Source organism: Hyperolius riggenbachi, chromosome 7 (assembly GCF_040937935.1).
Source record: "Hyperolius riggenbachi isolate aHypRig1 chromosome 7, aHypRig1.pri, whole genome shotgun sequence".
Taxonomy (NCBI): Eukaryota; Metazoa; Chordata; class Amphibia; order Anura; family Hyperoliidae; genus Hyperolius; species Hyperolius riggenbachi.
Window position 1 is genome coordinate 189,671,661 of NC_090652.1, and position 20,717 is coordinate 189,692,377.

The 20,717-nt window shown below is 44.9% G+C and overlaps 1 protein-coding gene across 1 annotated transcript in view; it reads left to right on the top strand.

The window, feature by feature from the left end:
* COL3A1 (collagen type III alpha 1 chain) overlaps nt 1-20,717 on the top strand; it is a 2,242,195-nt gene that overhangs the window by 978,390 nt on the left and 1,243,088 nt on the right. Inside the window, exons 21-22 of the mRNA XM_068244947.1 lie at nt 12,116-12,169; nt 12,247-12,345. Of these exons, the coding sequence (XP_068101048.1) occupies nt 12,116-12,169; nt 12,247-12,345 (153 nt within the window). The remainder of the gene's footprint in view (nt 1-12,115; nt 12,170-12,246; nt 12,346-20,717) is intronic.

Below are 20,717 nucleotides of genomic sequence, written 5' to 3' on the forward strand. Positions count from 1 at the left end.
AGGGTAGGAAATTTGGAGGGTAATAAAGGAACAGACGGATTTGTGGCTGGCACCACTGGACCTGAAACCGGGCATGGTTGTGTGTGATAATGGGAGTAATCTCATTCGCGCTTTAAGGTTGGCTAAGCTGACACACATCCCTTGCCTGGCGCACGTGATGAACCTAGTAGTTCAGCGGTTCCTGAGGACATATCCAGGCGTGGCCGATCTTCTGTTGAAGGTGCGACGAGTGGCCAAACATTTTAGAAATTCCAGTACTGCTTCGGGGGCACTCGCCAAGATGCAGGAGCGCTTCAATCTCCCCCACCATCGCTTGCTGTGTGATGTCCCTACACGCTGGAATTCTACGCTGCACATGCTAGCCCGCTTTTGCGAGCAGAAGAGTGCAGTGGTCCAGTACATGACGGCACAGTACCGAGGCGCATCCGGACAGCTGCCAAGCTTCTGTGGATCCAATTGGGCCAACATGTTGGACCTCTGCCAAGTCCTCCAAAATTTTGAGCAATCCACGTTGCTTGTGAGCAGTGACAACTCTTCAGTCAGCATGACCATACCACTGCTGTGTTTACTGAAGAGGTCAATGTTGAAAATCAAGGAAACAGCTGTCATGATGCAACTGGGGGAATCTGAAGGAGAAAACGATCAGCGTGATGGTACCAACATCAGGCCATCCGCCTCAGGAAACGCTGGCCCCAGCAGCTATGACGAAGAAGAGGAGGAGGAACAGCTGGAGTTGGAGCAGGAATTTCATGCCACCACTGACGAGGGCCAGAGCGGTGCACGTTGGACTTCCACAATTCAGCGCGAATGGTCAGCAGAAGCAGACCAGGAAGAAGGTGACGACTATGATGCATCACAGCAACTATCACAACGCTCACAAGAGGATGATGAGGATTCTGGCAGGACTCTGGCACACATGGCTCAATTCATGCTAGACTGCATCGAACGCGACCCACGCATTGTGCGCATTCTGGACAACACCAATTACTGGGTTTATACCCTTCTGGATCCACGGTACAAACACAATGTTCCAAAACTGCTTGAAGAAAGAGTCAGACAGGTTAAAATGGAAGAATATCAGCAGGCCCTTGTGGAGACTTTAGAGAGGAGATTGACATCCTCCCCCTCCTCTAGCCAGTTGTACGCCAACAGACTGACTTCCGCAAACCCAAGACGACCAGGAGGGCAGCAAACAACACAAGCCGCAGCTAGTGCCCAAAAGGGAATGGTATCGGCAGTGTCCTTGGAGTGGGAAAATTTTCTGACACCCATGCAGCAGCCCACAGAACAGCAAGCGTGCGCATCCACCTCCAACACCGATCGCCTGGAGAAGATGGTCAAGGACTACATGTCAGATGGCGTAGCTGTATTGAACAATCCATCTGCACCCTTCAACTATTGGGTATCGAAGCTAGACACCTGGCACGAACTGGCAATGTACGCAATAGAGGTGCTGGCTTGCCCAGCAGCCAACGTTATGTCGGAACGCTGTTTCAGTGCTGCCGGAGGCATCGTCACAGATCGGCGTATCCGCCTCTCCACAGAAAATGCAGACCGTCTGACTCAAATTAAAATGAATCAATCCTGGATTGGAAACGACTACGCAACACTCCAGGGCCCCAACCAAGTAACATGACCAATGAACATCTGTGATGGTTTAGCGTTGCTGGTCCCTTGTTACGGAACCTCTCATCTGTATTACATTTATGACTGCATGGCGGCAAAAGCATTGCTATATCCGCACGCTATTTGTCCTCATGCAAGGACTGGGATGTTGTGTCTCAAAGTGCGTGGCCTTCTCCTCCTGCGCCTCCTCCTGTTCCATCACGTGGGCTGCTGCTGGGTTAGCGTTTCCGGTCCCTGTTTATTGAACCTCTCATCTCTATTACATTTATGACTGCATGGCGGCAAAAAGCATTGCTATATCCGCACGTTTTTTGTCCTCATGCAAGGCCTGGGATGTTGTGTCTCAAAAAGCGTGGCCTTCTCCTCCTGCGCCTCCTCCTGTTCCATCACGTGGGCTGCTGCTGGGTTAGCGTTTCCGGTCCCTGTTTATTGAACCTCTCATCTGTATTACATTTATGACTGCATGGCGGCAAAAAGCATTGCTATATCCGCACGCTTTTTGTCCTCATGCAAGGCCTGGGATGTTGTGTCTCAAAAAGCGTGGCCTTCTCCTCCTGCGCCTCCTCCTGTTCCATCACGTGTGCTGCTGCTGGTGCTGGGTTAGCGTTACCGGTCCCTTTTCCTGGAACCTCTTCTCTGTATTACATTTATGACTGCATGGCGACAAAAAGCATGTTACCTGTGCAAAGAAACATGACATTTTCCACATTTAAAAGACAGTTTTTCCGTTGAAACTTTACAATCAATTTTCTCAAAAACTATAAGCTCTTTTTCAAAAAAATTTTTTCCTCTTGTACCCACTCCCAAGGTGCACATACCCTGCAAATTTGGGGTATGTAGCATGTAAGGAAGCTTTACAAAGCACGAAAGTTCGGGTCCCCATTGACTTCCATTATGTTCGGAGTTCGGCGCGAACACCCGAACATCGCGGCGATGTTCGGCGAACGTTCGCGAACCCGAACATCTAGGTATTCGCCCAACACTAACATGTACCCTGCATGGCACATGTGCTGAATCTAGTAATTCAAAGATTTGTGTCTAAGTACCCAGGCTTAGAGGACATCCTGAAGCAGTCCAGGAAGGTGTGTGGGCATTTCAGGCAGTCGTACACGGCGATGGCGCGCTTGGCCTATTTTCAGCGGAGAAACAATGTGCCAGTGAGGCGCTTGATTTGCGATAGCCCGACTCGCTGGAATTCGACACTCCTGATGTACGACCGCCTGCTACAACAGGAGAAAGCCGTCAACGACTATCTGAACAGCTATGGCCAAAGGTCAGGCTCTGGGGAGCTGTGCAATTTCTTGCCAAAGTACTAGACACTAATGCGTCCGTTTGAGGAGGTGACTAACCTGGTGAGTCGTAGTGAAGGCGCCATCAGCGACTTGATTCCATATGCTTTCTTCCTGGAGCGTGCCACGTGTAGAGTTGTGGATCAAGCTGTGGACGAGGCGGAAGAGTGGGAACAATTATCATCAGAACCAGATGTTTCCTAAACACCTGCGGCAGCACAGAGGAGGGGGGAGGAGGAGGACGAGTCACCTGGGGAAGAGGAGTCAGATGAGGAAGGTATTTTTTTTTTAGAGGAGGAGAAGGAGGCGAACAACCTCAGCAGGCGTTGCAGGGGGCTTGCTGCTCACCTTTCCCATGGTATTGTTCGTGGCTGGGGGAGGGGGAGAACTTGCGTACGTACAAAAAGGGCGCCTGGACAAAAAGGCCGCGGGGTGTAAACTCTAAATAATTAATCATTAATAGGGTTTATAAAAATAGTGTGCTATATTTCGTTTACAAATAATGTTTAACAAAATTATAAATCATTAAATAATGTTTATGAAATCGGAAAAGTCAAACTAATAATTACGTTTATTAAAAAAACAATAATATATGTTTAATTGTTATAATTGTATATTATTGTGAATAACCTTCATTTATGGTTTGTTCTTATAATAAAATCTGAAAATATTCTTTATAACGATGATATAAATATAACTACGTTCGTAATAAGTGTTGTAAAACATTAGTAATTATTACTAAAATTTTACTAAAACTATGCCTAAGCCTACTCTTACACAGAACCCTCCCTGTACCTATCCCTAACCCCTAGACCCTCCTGTTGGTGCCTAAACCTAAGACCCCCTGTTGGTGCCTAAACCTAAGACCCCCTGTTGGTGCCTAAACCTAAGACCCCCCTGTTGGTGCCTAAACCTAAGACCTCCCTGTTGGTGCCTAAACCTAAGACCCCCCTGTTGGTGTCTAAACGTAAGACCCCCCTGTTGGTGCCTAAACCTAAGACCCCCCTGTTGGTGCCTAAACCTAAGACCCCCCTGTTGGTGCCTAAACCTAAGACCCCCCTGTTGGTGCCTAAACCTAAGACCCCCCCTGTTGGTGCCTAAGTAACCCTCCCTGTACCTACCCCTAACCCCTAGACCCCCCTGTTGGTGCCTAAACCTAAGACCCCCCTGTTGGTGCCTAAACCTAAGACCCCCCTGTTGATGCCTAAACCTAAGACCCCCCCCCCTGTTGGTGCCTAAGTAACCCTCCCTGTACCTACCCCTAACCCCTAGACCCCCCTGTTGGTGCCTAAACCTAAGACCCCCCTGTTGGTGCCTAAACCTAAGACCCCCCTGTTGGTGCCTAAACCTAAGACCCCCTGGTGGTGCCTAAACCTAAGACCCCCTTTATTATGTGGATAATAATGTTTTACTAATTGTGGATGTACTGATCGCTTTATTTTGTGAATAATAATGTTTTACAAACAGTAAGGGATAAAACTTTAATGTTTTATTTATTTAAATAAGATAAATATGTTTAGTATTTTCATAAACGTTATTCGGCACGGGTGCATTTTATAAACGTAAATCACCACAAGCTCAGTTATAAATCATTAAACATCTCCGGGCGCCGTTTGTAAACTATATTTAGCTCCGGGCGCCGTTTGTAAACTTTATTTAGCTCCGGCGCCCTTTTTTCCTGCTCGGCGCCCATTAAACGTTATTTATTATGGGAGTGAATGGCGGCGCCCTTTTTGTCCACTAGCTGCCTGCGCCCTTTTTTCCCAGCTCCGGAGAACTTACCTGACAACACTGAGGAAGAGCAAGAGGAGATGGCTAGAACGTCGGCATGCAACTTTGTGCAGATGGGGGCTTTCATGCTGTCCAGCCTGTTGAGGGAGCCCGGTACAAAAAAACTCAAGGGGAATGACCTGTACTGGGTGGCAATGCTACTAGACCCTCGGTATAAGCACAAAGTGGCAGAGATGTTACCAAATCACAAGAAGGCAGAAAGGATGCTGCACTTCCACCGCAAGCTGTCAAGTATGCTTTACAGTGCGTTTAAGGGTGATGTCACAGCACAACGGAATAAAGGTGCCACTGCCAGTAATCTTCCTCCTCCTACCATGTCCACGTAGGCAAGGACAGGACGCTCTAGCGATCTCATGGTGATCTCATGGTGATGTCGGACATGCGGACATTCTTTAGTCCAACGCCTCGCCTTAGCCCTTCCGGATCCTCCCTCCACCAACGCCTGGCCCGGCAGGTAGCCGACTACCTTGCCTTAACTGCGGATGTAGACAACAGCGATGAACCCCTGGACTACTGGGTGCGCAGGCTTGACCTGTGGCCTGAGCTGTCACAATTTGCCATCCAACTTCTGGCTTGCCCTGCCTCAAGCGTCCTGTTAGAAAGGACCTTCAGCACAGCTGGAGGCATTGTCACTGAGAAGAGAAGTTGCCTAGATCAAAAAAGTGTTTATTACCTCACCTTTATCAAAATGAATGAGGCATGGATCCCAGAGGGCTACTGCCCGCCCGAAGACTAAGCCAGTCCCTACACACAGCATCTCTGCCTGCACGCCGTGTGACTGCCTGCCCCAAGACTAAGTCGCTCCCCACACAGCATCTCTGCCTGCAGTCCGCTTGACTGCCTTCTCCGCCATCACCAACAGGGTCCAGGACTCCAGGTGGATTCATGAATTTTTAAGGCCGCTGCTAGCATGGTGCGCACCAGTCCAGCAAGGCCGTCACTACACAAACAGCTGTTTGCGGTGCGTTACACAGTGAGTTTGGTGTGTCAGTGTGAAGCAGTACACTTAAGACACTGCCTGATTGATGTATACACATGCAAGGTGTTTTAAAGCACTTTATGCCTCCAATTTAGCATTGCAATGTGATTTCTGCCCTTAAAACGCTGCTGTGCATCAAATTCAGATTTTTTTCCCTGGACTTTTGGCATGTATCCCATTCCGCCATGCAAATCTCCAGGTGTTAGATCCCTTTTTTCCATCACTTTTGTGGCCAGCATAAATGTTTGTAGTTTTCAAAGTTCGCCTCCCCATTGAAGTCTATTGTGTTTCGCTAAGTTCGCGCAAACCCGAACTTTTGCGGAAGTCCGCGTTTGAGGTTTCGCAAACCTGAAATCAGAGGTTCGAGCCATCTCTAGTGATTTCTGACCTTTAGGGATTATAACCCTCTTCTGCGTCAAATCCGTAATTTTCATTGGGACTTTCGGTGTGTATCTCACTCTGCCATGCCCCCCTCCATCTTTTCCATCACTTTTGTGGCCAGAAACAGCTACATAGTTATTTGGGTTGAAAAAAGACTTACGTCCATCGAGTTCAACCAGAGAACAAAGTACAACACCAGCCTGCTACCTCACATATCCCTGTTGATCCAGAGGAAGGCGAAAAACCATTACAAGGCATGGTTCAATTAGCCCCAAAAGGGAAAAGCAGATAAAATCCCTGGATCAACATCACTGGGCCTTACCTAGTAATTGTAGCCATGGATGTCTTTAAATGCAAGGAAAGCATCTAAGCCCCCTTTAAATATAGGTATAGAATTTGCCATAACTACTTCCTGTGGCAATGCATTTCACTTCTTAATCACTGTTACTGTAAAAAACTCTTTCCTAAATAAATGGCTAAAACGTTTTTCCTCCATGCGCAGATCATGTCCTCTAGTCCTTTGAGAAAGCCTAGGGGCTAAAAACTCATCCGCCAAGCTTTTATATTGCCTTCTGATGTATTTATACATGTTAATTAGTTCCCCTCTAAGGTGTATTTTCTTTCAATTAAAATAAACCCAGTTTACCTAACCTTTCTGGGTAAGTGAGACCTTCCATCCCTCCTATCAATTTTGTTGCTTGCCTCTGCACCTGCTCTAAAACTGCAATATGTTTCCTGTAATGTGGTGCCCAGAACTGAATTCCATATTCCAGATGTGGTCTTACTAGAGAGTTGAACAGGGGCAATATTATGCTAGCATCTCAAGTTTTTACTTCCCTTTTCATGCATCCCAAAACTTTATTAGCTTTAGCTGCAGCGGCTTGGCATTGAATGCGATTATTTAACTTGTTGTCGATGACCACTTTTAACCACCTGAGCGGTCTGGACGAGCTCAGCTCGTCCATCACCGCCGGAGGCTGCCGCTCAGGCCCTGCTGGGCTGATTTTAGTGAAATAAAAAGCAGTACACGCAGCCGGCACTTTGCCAGCCGCGTGTGCTGCCTGATCGCCGCCGCTCTGCGGCGATCCGCCGCAAGCAGCGGCAAAAGAGGGTCCCCCCAGCCGCCTGAGCCCAGCGTAGCCGGAACAAAAAGTTCCGGCCAGCGCTAAGGGCTGGATCGGAGGCGGCTGACGTCAGGACGTCGGCTGACGTCCATGACGTCACTCCGCTCGTCGCTATGGCGACGATGTAAGCAAAACAAGGAAGGCCGCTCATTGCGGCCTTCCTTGTTTATTCTGGGCGCCGGAGGCGATCGGAAGAACGCCTCCGGAGCGCCCTCTAGTGGGCTTTCATGCAGCCAACTTTTAGTTGGCTGCATGAAATAGTTTTTTTTTTATTTAAAAAAAACCCTCCCGCAGCTGCCCTGGCGATCTTATTAGAACGCCAGGGCGGTTAAGTCCTTCTCCAAGTTTGATGTCCCCAACTGTATTCCATTTATTTTGTATGGTGCTAGACCATTGGTACGACCAAAATGCATGACTTTACATGTTTCAACATTGAATTTAATCTGCCATTTATGTGCCCATATTGCCATCCTATCCAGACCAGATCTTGTTGCAATATGTCACTATCTTCCTGAGAGTTGATAATTCTGCACAATTTTGTATCATCTGTAAAAATAGCAACATTGCTTTCTACTGCATCTACTAGGTCATTAATAAATAAATTGAAGAGCCCTGGACCCAGTACAGACCACTGTGAGACCCCACTGCTAACAGTCACCAATTTTGAGTATGATCCATTGACCACAACTCTTTGTTTTCTGTCCATTAGCCAGTTCCCTATCCATGCACACAGACTCTTCCCCAGTACTTGCATCTTCAACTTTTGCACCAGACCTTTGTGTGGAACAGTGTCGAAGGCCTTTGCAAAGTCCAAGTATATCACATCTACAGCATTCCTAATATCCACATTAGCGTTCACTACCTCATAAAAGCTGAGCATATTAGTCAAACAGGACCTGTCTTTAGTAAACCCATGTTGATGCTGAGAAATAAGATTATTTTCTACTAGGGATGGGATGAATCCACAATTTCTTCGAATCCGAATCCGGATCCGAATCTAAAAAGGTTCTCGAATATCTCGAACCTTTCGAATCCCGAATCTAACGAATCCTGCACATACGAATTGTGCGATCCGTGGTATAGTTGCCCGCAGTATAGGTAGCGAGGTAAAGGTGCCTTCAGTATAGCTAGCTAGGTATGGGTGCCTTCAATATTGGTAGCTTTCAGTATAGGTAGCAAGGTATATGAGCCTTCAGTATAGGTAGAAAGGTATATGGGCCTTCAGTATAGGTAGCAGGGTATATAGGCCTTCAGTATAGGTAGCAGGGTATATGTGCCTTCAGTATAGGTAGCAGGGTATATGTGCCTTCAGTATAGGTAGCAGGGTATATGGGCCTTGAGTATAGGTAGCAGGGTATATGGGCCTTCAGTATAGGTAGCAAGGTATAGGGGCCTTCAGTATAGGTAGCAAGGTATAGGGGCCTTCAGTATAGATAGCAGGGTATATGTGCCTTCAGTATAGGTAGCAGGGTATATAGGCCTTCAGTATAGGTAGCAAGGTATATGTGCCTTCAGTATAGGTAGCAGGGTATATGGGCCTTCAGTATAGGTAGCAGGGTATATGGGCCTTCAGTATAGGTAGCAGGGTATATGGGCCTTCAGTATAGGTAGCAGGGTATATGGGCCTTCAGTATAGGTAGCAGGGTATATAGAGGCCTTAAGTATAGGTAGGTATGTAGGTAGGTATAGGGGCCTTTAGGTAGGTAAAGGGACCTTCAGTATAGGTAGCAGGGTATAGGGCCTTCAGTATAGGTAACAGGGTATATAGAGGCCTTAAGTATAGGTAGGTATGTAGGTAGGTATAGGGGCCTTTAGGTAGGTAAAGGGACCTTCAGTATAGGTAGCAGGGTATAGGGCCTTAAGTATAGGTAGGTATGTAGGTAGGTAGGTATAGGGGCCTTTAGGTAGGTAGGTATAGGGGCCTTTAGGTAGGTAGGTAGGTACGTATAGGGGGCCTTTAGGTAGGTATAGTGGCCTGTAGGTAGGTAGGTAAGTATAGTGGCCGGTAGGTAGGTAGGTATAGTGTCCTGTAGGTAGGTAGGTAGTTAAAGGGACCTTCAGTATATGTAGCAGGGTATAGGGCCTTAAGTATAGGTAGGTATGTAGGTAGGTAGGTATAGGGGCCTTTAGGTAGGTAGGTATAGGGGCCTTTAGGTAGGTAGGCACGTATAGGGGGCCTTTAAGTAGGTAGGTAGGTATAGAGGCCTGTAGGTAGGTATAGGGGCCTTTAGGTAGGTAGGTAGGTAGGTAAGTATAGGGGCCTTTAGGTAGGTAGGTAGGTATTGGGGCCTTTAGGTAGGTAGGTAGGTAGGTACGTATAGGGGGCCTTTAGGTAGGTATAGTGGCCTGTAGGTAGGTAGGTAGGTAGGTATAGTGGCCGGTAGGTAGGTAGGTATAGTGTCCTGTAGGTAGGTAGGTAGTTAAAGGGACCTTCAGTATAGGTAGCAGGGTATAAGGCCTTAAGTATAGGTAGGTATGTAGGTAGGTAGGTATAGGGGCCTTTAGGTAGGTAGGTATAGGGGCCTTTAGGTAGGTAGGCACGTATAGGGGGCCTTTAGGTAGGTAGGTATAGAGGCCTTTAGGTAGGTATAGGGGCCTTTAGGTAGGTAGGTACATATAGGGGGCCTTTAGGTAGGTATAGGGGCCTGTAGGTAGGTAGGTATAGTGGTAGGTAGGTAGTATAGGGGGCCTTTAGGTAGGTATAGGGGCCTGTAGGTAGGTAGGTATAGTGCCCGGTAGGTAGGTAGGTACGTATAGGGGGCCTTTAGGTAGGTATAGTGGCAGGTAGGTAGGTAAAGTGGTAGGTAGGTAGGTGTCGCTCCCCCCCGTGCCTCCTCCGCTCACCCCCATGGCCTCCTCCGTCCCCCGTGCCTCCTCGCTCACCCCTGCTTAAAGGGGAACTGAAGAGAGAGGTATATGGAGGCTGTCATGTTTATTTCCTTTTGATCAATACCAGTTGCCTGGCAGCCCTGCTGGTCTATTTCTCTGCAGTAGTATCTGATTAAAACCAAAAACAAGCATGCAGCTAGTCTTGTCAGATCAGACTTATAAGTCTGAACCACTGAAACACCTGATCTGCTGCATGCTTGTTCAGGGGCTATGGCTAATAGTATTAGAGGCAGAGGATCAGCAGGGCTGCCAGGCAACTGGTATTGTCTAAAAGGAAATAAACATGACAGCCTCCATATACACCTCTCTTCAGTTCCCCTTTAAGTATCAACTCACCTGTCCAGTGGAGCGCAGAGCGGCAGACCTCGTCCTTACTTCTCGGTTCCCTCTAGTGGCCGGACCGGCTTTTACTGATGACGTCATTGTAAAAGCCGTCACTAGAGGGAACCAGGAAGTCAGCGAGAGGTCTGCCGCTCTGTCTGCGCTCCACTGGACGGGTGAGTTGATACAAAGTATGCGGGCAGCCGGGCGGAGGAGGCACGGGGCGGTCGGAGGAGGCGCGGGTCGGAGGAGGACGAGTGCGAGCGGCGGATGCGCGGCGATGCAGCGTCGGGATTCGGCGGATTTGTAAAGTGGAAAATGGCGTCGGGATCCGAATCCACGAATCTCGAATATTTCCCAATATTCGAGGGATTCGTGGATTCGCCGGATTCGTCGTCCCATCTCTATTTTCTACTATGAAGTCATGTATAGTATATCTTAGTAACTCCTCAAATAGTTTGCATACAACTGATGTTAAGCTTACAGGTCTATAATTTCCTGGATCTGATTTTTTGCCCTTCTTAAATAATCGGAAAACGTGGGTTGTACGCCAATCCACTGGGACTCTGCCAGTTGAAAGAGATTCACAAAAGATAAGATAAAGGGGTTTATATATAACTGAACTTAATTCCCTTAGGACTCGAGGATGCATGCCATCCGGGCCAGGTGCCTTGTCTATTTTTAATATTTTTAATTTATTTAGTCTTCCCTTCACTTCTTCCTGCTTTTAGTATTTAATATTACAATTGGAAGGAAGATTGAGACTCTTCTGCCTCTGTAATTTGCAACAGTGCTGTTTCCTTTGTGAAGACAGAAGCAAAGAAAGCATTTAATAACTCTGCCTTACCTTGGTCATCCACCATTGAGTTCCCACCCTCATCCTTTAGGAGTCCAATACAGTCAACCTTTTTTTTTTTTAGAGTTGATGTACTTGTAAAACTTCTTTGGGTTTGATTTGATATCGCTAGCGATTTGATTTTCAGCTTTAATCTTTGCCAGCCTAATTCCTTTTTTACAACTTTTATTGCACTCCTTATAATTACTTAATGCAGCCTCGGTCCCCTCCTGTATTAGGACCTTATAGGCATTCTTTTGTAGTTTTTAAAGTTTGCCTGCCCATTGAAGTCTATTGCGGTTCGCTGACTTCGCGGGTTCACAGACTTTTGCGGAAGTTCGCATCCGCGGTCCCCGGATCCAAAATGGCGATAATCGCTTTGTAATACGGTTGTGTTCTTTCACACTAAAATAAATGTTTTTTAACTATCTGGGAATTTTTACAGTAAAATTACAGCTTTTTGTGTTTTTCAAAAAATGTTCACACTGGAAAGAATATGTTGTTTCTTTTGACCATATTGCAAAAATGCAATGTAATTTCGCTAAAATTTGCTCAAAATTGAAAATAGCATTTTCAATATGAAGATGATTTTGGCGAAAATTCGCAATCAACACTGTTTATAAGTAGTTGGGAAAACTTGGAGCTGTAGAAATTAGTAGCAACAACTTTCAAGACTTGCTCAACCTCCACAGGTATAAGTTAATGCATTTTTTGCTCTCTGCAAAAAGCCATTTTATATACCAGTTTACCACTCACCTTTTTAACATTTCAAGCTATTAAGTGGATTAGAACTGCTTGAATTCTAATAAAAAACTGGAAAAAATTTGTGTGTTTTTAATTGTGAACACCAGGTGTATAATTTTTGTTTCTATGTTTTTAGGGTGCAACAGGTTTCCGTGGTCCACCAGGTGGTAATGGAGTCCCAGGAGAGAGGGTAACACTTTAGATTTTTCTTGATTACACTGGTGATAAATTATAATTACTGAAAGTCAGTATATTTTTCTAATTAAGGGACCATCTGGAGAACGAGGTCCACCTGGCAGCCCTGGTCAAAGTGGAAGTTCTGGTGAACCTGGAAGAGATGGGAATCCAGGCTTACCTGGAATGAGGGTACAGTGTTAATGGCATGCTCTATTAAAATATAACATTATTTATTTTATCACGTTTGTGAGCCACTTTCTTTTTAAAATATCATCTTATGTGGAATCAGATTTGTTAAAGGACAATATGACTATTAAAGCAAATCTGTAATTTTACACAGTAAAGCTAGATTCCTCAGTAGAGGTCCTTCTTTGCAGCCATGCTCCTGTCTCTGAACGAGTGTGGACACACTGCACAGGCACACTGATGGCCTGTACCTGCAAAGCAGTATGGAGCCACTCATGCATGGAGGAAAAGACTACGAAAGAGAAAAGCAAGAAGGTCCTTTCTTGCATAAAAGCATGGGAACTTTAAAAAAAAAATCTCCTGTGTTTTAGAGTAATGATCTCATCCACCAATACTTATAACGCTGTCTGTGGTGGTGAAGCTGTCAATTTATTCAATGTATTAAATACCTCCCTCCAAAAGTTTTGAATATGGACACAGCTTTAAAACACGTGGCTAAAACCCCCCACATGTGTTCTACATTTAGGGAACAGTTCATCCCTGCTAGAATCCATTTTGTGTAACCTCTCAGTGGTATAATATACTCAGTGTAAAAAATATTATTTGAATCTTATCTTTGGTAGATATCTTTACAGAAATTTTTCTAGCAAATCATCCCAATCCTCATGTGATAGTTGGATACTGTTAATGTGCCATTGTTCTCTACATTGTTGTAGTCTGGCTGAATCAGATGTAATTAAATTAAAGTTCAGAGTTCTGTGTGCCTCACTGTCCACAGTGCACAGATACAAGTACAGTTGTGTTCAAAATTATTCAACCCCACTGAAATTGAGTGTTTTCACCAGTTTGACATTGATTTTGATCATTTCAGTCATCTTGTTTACAATTAAATCAAAGAGGCACTTGTAAGTCAGACAAATATAACATAACATTTATAATGAAATAACCACACATGTCTTTTCTGTGCTCACATCATTATCAGTTTTATTCAACCCCCAAGTGACATTTATTCTTAGTACTTAGTACAACATCCTTTTCCAGTTATAACAGCTTTTAAACGTGAAGCATAGCTTGACACAAGTGTCTTGCAGAGATCTACGGGTTCCTTAGCCCATTTTTCATGGGCAAAAGCCTCCAGTTCAGTCACATTCTTAGGCTTACGCGCTGCAACTGCTTTCTTTAAGTCCGACCAGAGGTTCTCAATCGGATTTAAGTCTGGTGACTGCGATGGCCACTCCAAAATGTTCCAGCCTTTAATCTGCAACCATGCTCTAGTGGACTTGGAGGTATGCTTGGGATCATTGTCCTGTTGAAAGGTCCAACGTCTCCCAAGCCTCAGGTTTGTGACGGACTGCATCACATTTTCTTCCAATATCTCCTGGTACTAATGAGAATTCATGGTACCTTGCACACGCTGAAGCTTCCCTGTACCTGCAGAAGCAAAACAGCTCCAGAACACTATTACAAAAGTTTTGGGATAGTGTTCTGTGGACTGATGAAACAAAATTCGAACTGTTTGGGCCCATGGCTCAACGCTATGTTTGGAGGAGGAAGAACAAGGCCTATGAAGAAAAGAACACCTCGCCTACTGTGAAGCATGGCAGGGGGTCAATCATGCTTTGGGGTTGTTTTGCTTCTGCAGGTACAGGGAAGCTTCAGCGTGTGCAAGGTACCATGAATTCTCTTCAGTACCAGGAGATATTGGAAGAAAATGTGATGCAGTCCGTCACAATCCTGAGGCTTGGGAGACGTTGGACCTTTCCCATGCATGCCTCCAAGTCCACTAGAACATGGTTGCAGATTAAAGGCTGGAACATTTTGGAGTGGCCGTCGCAGTCACCAGACTTAAATCCGAATGAGAACGTCTGGTTGGACTTAAAGAAAGCAGTTGCAGCGCGCAAGCCTAAGAATGTGACTGAACTGGAGGCTTTTGCCCATGAAGAATCAGCTAAGATACCCGTAGCTTGCTGCAAGACACTTGTGTCAAGCTATGCTTCACGTTTAAAAGCTGTGATAACTGGAAAAGGATGTTGTACTAAGTACTAAGAATGAATGTCACTTGGGGGTTGAATAAAACTGATAATGATGTGAGCACAGAAAAGACATTTGTGGTTATTTTATTATAAATGTTATGTTATATTTGTCTGACTTACAAGTGCCTCTTTGATTTAATTGTAAACAAGATGACTGAAATTATCAAAATCCATGTCAAACTGGCCAAAACACTCAATTTCAGTGGGGGTTTAATCATTTTGAACACAACTGTATGTACTGTGCACACTGCTAGTGCTGCTTCCTGGTACAGTAGGTTGCACATTTACACCCCATCATAAGTGCTATTCTGGTTGTATTTTGATTTTGAGCTGCACATCATAGATATGTGCACACTCCTAGTAGAAACATGTACCCAGGAGCATCCCGTTAGCGCTCAGAAAGTTTAATGTGTGTGCCAAGATCCTCACCCTTGTACCATAGGGTCAAACAGCAGCAGTCCAAAAAAGGATAGGCACCACACTGTGTATGTATTAATCAGCTCTTAAACATTTATTGCATATTAGAAAAAATGACAGGCAGCGACAGTCCGCTGTTTCGGCCTAAATGGCCTTTCTCAAGTTGCCAAAAGTGTCAAATACACAGACAAAGGCCATTTAGGCCGAAACAGCGGGCTGTCGCTGCCTGTCATTTTTTCTAATATGCAATAAATGTTTAAGAGCTGATTAATACATACACAGTGTGGTGCCTATCCTTTTTTGGATTGCTGCTGTTTGACCCTATGGTACAAGGGTGAGGATCTTGGCACACACATTAAACTTTCTGAGCGCTAACTGGATGCTCCTGGATACATGTTTCTACGTGTGTGAAGTGATCCAGTTCCAAATCACTGACAAGGTCTTTTTCTTGTATTATTCAAAGGACAACTGAAATGAGAGGGATATGGAGGCTGCCATATTTATTTCCTTTTAAACAATGCAAATTGCCTGGCTGTCCTGCTGATCCTCTGCCTCTAATACTTTTAGCCATAGACCCTGAACAAGCATGCAGCAGATAAGACGTTTCTGACATTATTGTCAGATCTCACAAGATTAGCCACATGTATGTTTTTCCAGTAACCCTCCAGGACAGGTGAAACTACGAGATTTGACCCCTCACAGGAAACAGGAAACATCCACTTGGTCTCTCTATAAGTTTAGACCCACCGCAGGTGTCCGGCAGTATGGGTATTTCCTGTTCCCTGGAACAGGTCTCTCTGTAGTTGTCCGAGTCCTGGAGAGCCTGGGTGGCTAGGGGCTTTGGGCATGCTGCTGGTCGGGAATGGCTACTGTGGTAGCTGAAAATATGCTCAGTGGCTTACCTCCCTCAGACGCATTGTGTGGCGGATAATGGCGGCGGGGAGAGGACTGTGGCAAGGACGCTATTCAGCGGAGGCTGCCGGCACAGTTGGGGACGCTGAGGGATGCGGAAGTGGTAGGCGGAGGCCAAGCGCAAGCGTCCCTCATCCAATATGGCGGCGTTGGTACTTCCGGCGCCGCCGTGACGTCACTTTCGCCCGCCGGATTAGAAGAGCCGCAGCGTCTAAGCGTTCTTTCTCTCACTTGCCCTGAGAGTGTTTGAGAGATGGACGCTGTGCAGGAGTCTGGCGAGGCAAGGCAGGAGGCCAGCAAGGACGCCAAAGCGTCTCATTCATGGACAAAATCTTTATGTCAAGCATGTATTATTACAGTATTAAATCAGGAATCTGCTACCTCATATAAATACTTAATGAGTGCTATGAGAACTGAAATGGCTGAATCTATTAAGGCTTTCAGAGAAGCTATGGTGGTGTCTGTTACACAAGCACCTGTAAATGTGGTTTAGGATAAGGTGCCTGCACCCATTAATGTTGAGACTACGATTTCTGCACCAGCTGTAGTGGTTACAAATACAGAAATTCATAATGATGTGCCTATTGCAGTTACGGAAGAAACGACTAGTAAAATTTCTGAGCAATCTGTTAATGTACATAAGAAAGCTACATGCAAGACTGATAGACAGGTTTTGTCTGATTCTGAACCAGATGAATTGGAAATGGATGATTTATCGGGGTCGGAGGATGAGGATGAGGGGATGCAGAATTGAACTCTGACAAACCTACAAAGTTTAAGTTTGCATCAGGTGAAACAGAGGAGTTATTGAAAGCTATATATGATGCATTAGATCTGAAAATGAATAAACCTCAAATGACCTTGGTGCATGACGAACTGTATGCAGGAATGTAGTAAAGGAAAAAGAAGAGACAATCGAGAGCCCCCGATAGTGTATTACTGTGGTACAGTTGGCATACAAAATGATTGACAATATACTCACAAGTCTGGGTTGCCGAGTCCAGGCAACCACTTAAATCGCGGACGAGGAGATTAGACCTGTCCTCGCTCAGGCTAAAAAGTCGCTCTCCGTAGATAGAAAAAAAAGGGTTAAAAACCCATCCACCAGGTGGATCAGAATGTGATGTGGTATACAGAGGCGCCAATAGAGTAAAAAATTGCCAATTAAAATCAATAAAAGTGTGGGTGGTAGGGGTAGACCTACCCACCCAACAACAAACACAAGCACAGCTTTGTGTATAATATAGGATAAATTTAATGAATACTCCCAATAAAATATACAGTTTGCAACGCGTTTCACGGGTCCCAAGCCCGCTTCCTCAGGCAAAAAAGCTTTTACAGGCAGGAGCAACTGAAATATATAAAAAAGAACAGAAAAAAAAGACCATATGTAAAAACAACTAAAAATCCAGGTCAACATCTGTCATTGTTAGAGCTAGGAAGTGCACAATTATGGTTATGCTATTACAACATAACCTCCGACTATATCTGTGGGTCCTATGTACCCACCAAGCTGTATCAACCGAATATATCTGTGGGTCCTATGTACCCACCATGCTGTATCAGCATATGGTAACATGCATATGATAGAACACAGGAATATTGCATCAATAAATAACATTAACGTTCAACCCTTGATTGGTGTGCAATAAACTCAATCATAGATATACAGTTTTTGCCAGCCCTTTGGTGCAGTAGGACCTTGCAATTATTAGGTTAAGAACACGGAACCTATATATGCCATAAAATGGCCATCCCTGGTCAATATTCCCACAAAAGCAGAATATGCATTTTTCTAAAATAATATAGTCTGAGTCTTTAAACAGAAATACTTAGTCTCAAACCTGGAGAAAAAACAACATTAAGTATTTACACATCAGTACAAATGCGGAGGGGTAAGTGGAGGAGGGGTAAGTGGAGGGTGGGTGGGCTTATGCCAAGTTATCGGAGGAGGGAGGGGGACGGGAAAGGAGAGGGGGGAGAGGAAAAAGATGGGACAGTATGCTGGGGACTTGCGCATAACTTACCAGTGTCCTTGTGTAGACGAGTGTGGCGCCTTTGGTGCAGGTTGGCGCCGCACTCGTATCTAAATTAACTTCCGCATAGTGACGTATGGGTGAGGGAAGGGGGTTTGGTCCGTCACGTGGAGTAGGGGAGGCGTGGTTATCTGGCTCTATGACTATAAGCCGCGCATACCGTTCGTAGAGTCATGTATAGAGCGGAAGTGCGTCGGCTAAGGGCATGATGGCTGAGCCGCCATCTTTCTTATGGGCTTGTATCTATTTTGGTGTTCCATACGGAAAAACGTAACATTGTATATACGGAAAGGCCTTTATAGCATCATGAACTATTTTATGGTATCCTAGATGGAAAAACGTAGTCTTGTATAAACGGAATGGCCTTTCAAGCCTCCCAAGCTGTGTATATTGTAATTGATTTGTAGGGGTATGGGGAAAGTGTGTCAGGGGGAAGGTGTCAGATGCAGGATCACCCCCAACAGTAGGTACTATGCAAAGGTGGCATAATGCATGAATAAATTCATGCATGTGTGAAATTAATTAGACAGGTGAATAGATGGGATGATGTAAATGGCTAGTGTGCCCTTGATAGAGGAATATAGGTTCTCCATCATCTTTACAGCCATGTACCCATGTAAGATACTAGGGGGGGAGGGGGGCGGGGTTTTTTAATGGGAGAAGGGAAAAAAGGGGAGGTGAATAACATTTCTCATGATAACATATGGTATAAATAACGGAGATACAAAATACATAAATACATAAGATCCTAAAATTCATATAAACATACAGAAATATACATACTGTATGTACACACACTATATGTACACACAGCTTGCCTGAGCTTACATGTACGGGAGCCTATGGTTCCTTTCTCTGGTAGTGTGACCGGACGTAGAGGGCTAGAGGCCCCCAAGGTCCGGTAATCAACTGAACACATCTTTAATTCTTATAATTGTACAGAAAGGGGAACATAAAAATAGGGGAGAATGAAGTAAAATAAATAAAATGAATCGGATTTAAAAATTATAATTCAAATATTAAGAGAGCGACTGTTGTGAGTTTAATACATGGTCAGTATTTATCCAGATTGGTCTTAGGTCCGTGCATATTACCAATTAGCTGGTCGAGTGTGTAAGGAAAGGGGACAACAGTATATATGCTTGGTAGGTAATGTGGGTGTGTCCTGGTCTCCTCTCTGTCCAAGTTTATGGAAGGAGGGAAGAAATGTGAGGTATGAGACATTGGACCTATGTATTCAAAAAGTCTTCTCTAGTTGTTCGATCAACCCCAAAGGTACAAGTGTTTTTAGTGTTTGGATCCAGAATATTTCTCTGTTTTTAAGTGTTTGAATCGCGTTTGGTTTCATGGGGTTTATGGCTTCCAATGCTATAAATGAAACCTCTGTTACGTAAGGCCCGGTTCACACTTGGGAGGCTTGAAAGGCCATTCCGTTTATACAAGACTACGTTTTTCCGTCTAGGATACCATAAAATAGTTCATGATGCTATAAAGGCCTTTCCGTATATACAATGTTACGTTTTTCCGTATGGAACACCAAAATAGATACAAGCCCATAAGAAAGATGGCGGCTCAGCCATCATACCCTTAGCCGACGCACTTCCGCTCTATACATGACTCTACGAGCGGTATGCGCGGCTTATAGTCATAGAGCCAGATAGCCACGCCTCCCCTACTCCACGTGACGGACCAAACCCCCTTCCCTCATCCATACGTCACTATGCGGAAGTTAATTTAGATACGAGTGCGGCGCCAACCTGCAGCAAAGGTGCCACACTCGTCTACACAAGGACACTGGTAAGTTATGCGCAAGTCCCCAGCATACTGTCCCATCTTTTTCCTCTCCCCCCTCTCCTTTCCCGTCCCCCTCCCTCCTCCGATAACTTGGCATAAGCCCACCCACCCTCCACTTACCCCTCCGCATTTGTACTGATGTGTAAATACTTAATGTTGTTTTTTCTCCAGGTTTGAGACTAAGTATTTCTGTTTAAAGACTCAGACTATATTATTTTAGAAAAATGCATATTCTGCTTTTGTGGGAATATTGACCAGGGATGGCCATTTTATGGCATATATAGGTTCTGTGTTCTTAACCTAATAATTGCAAGGTCCTACTGCACCAAAGGACTGGCAAAAACTGTATATCTATGATTGAGTTTATTGCACACCAATCAAGGGTTGAACGTTATTGTTATTTATTGATGCAATATTCCTGTGTTCTATCATATGCATGTTACCATATGCTGATACAGCATGGTGGGTACATAGGACCCACAGAGATATTCGGCTGATACAGCTTGGTGGGTACATAGGACCCACAGATATAGTCGGAGGTTATGTTGTAATAGCATAACCTTAATTGTGCACTTCCTAGCTCTAACAATGACAGATGTTGACCTGGATTTTTAGTTGTTTTTACATATGGTCTTCTTTTTTTCTGTTCTTCTTTTTTATATATTTCAGTTGCTCCTGCCTGTAAAAGCTTTTTTGCCTGAGGAAGCGGGCTTGGGACCCGTGAAACGCGTTGCAAACTGTATATTTTATTGGGAGTATTCATTAAATTTATCCTATATTATACACGAAGCTGTGCTTGTGTTTGTTGTTGGGTGGGTAGGTCTACCCCTACCACCCACACTTTTATTGATTTTAATTGGCAATTTTTTACTCTATTGGCGCCTCTGTATACCACATCACATGTATGCAGGAATGGAAGGGGATAAGCGACTTGTGTTTCCAGTGCATACTTCTACCAAAAACATGATTAATAATCAATGGAAGAACCCTGACAGTAAAGCATTCCTATCTAGGGGGTTTAAACGCAGGTTTCCCTTCTCTGAAGAGGACAGCAAACATTGGGACAAGTGTCCTAGACTAGATGCAGCGTTCTCACAGGTTAATCGGGAAAACGAATTAACCTTTGAGGCCATTGGTAATATGAAAGAACCAGCAGATAAAAAGGCGGAATTCGCCTTAAAGA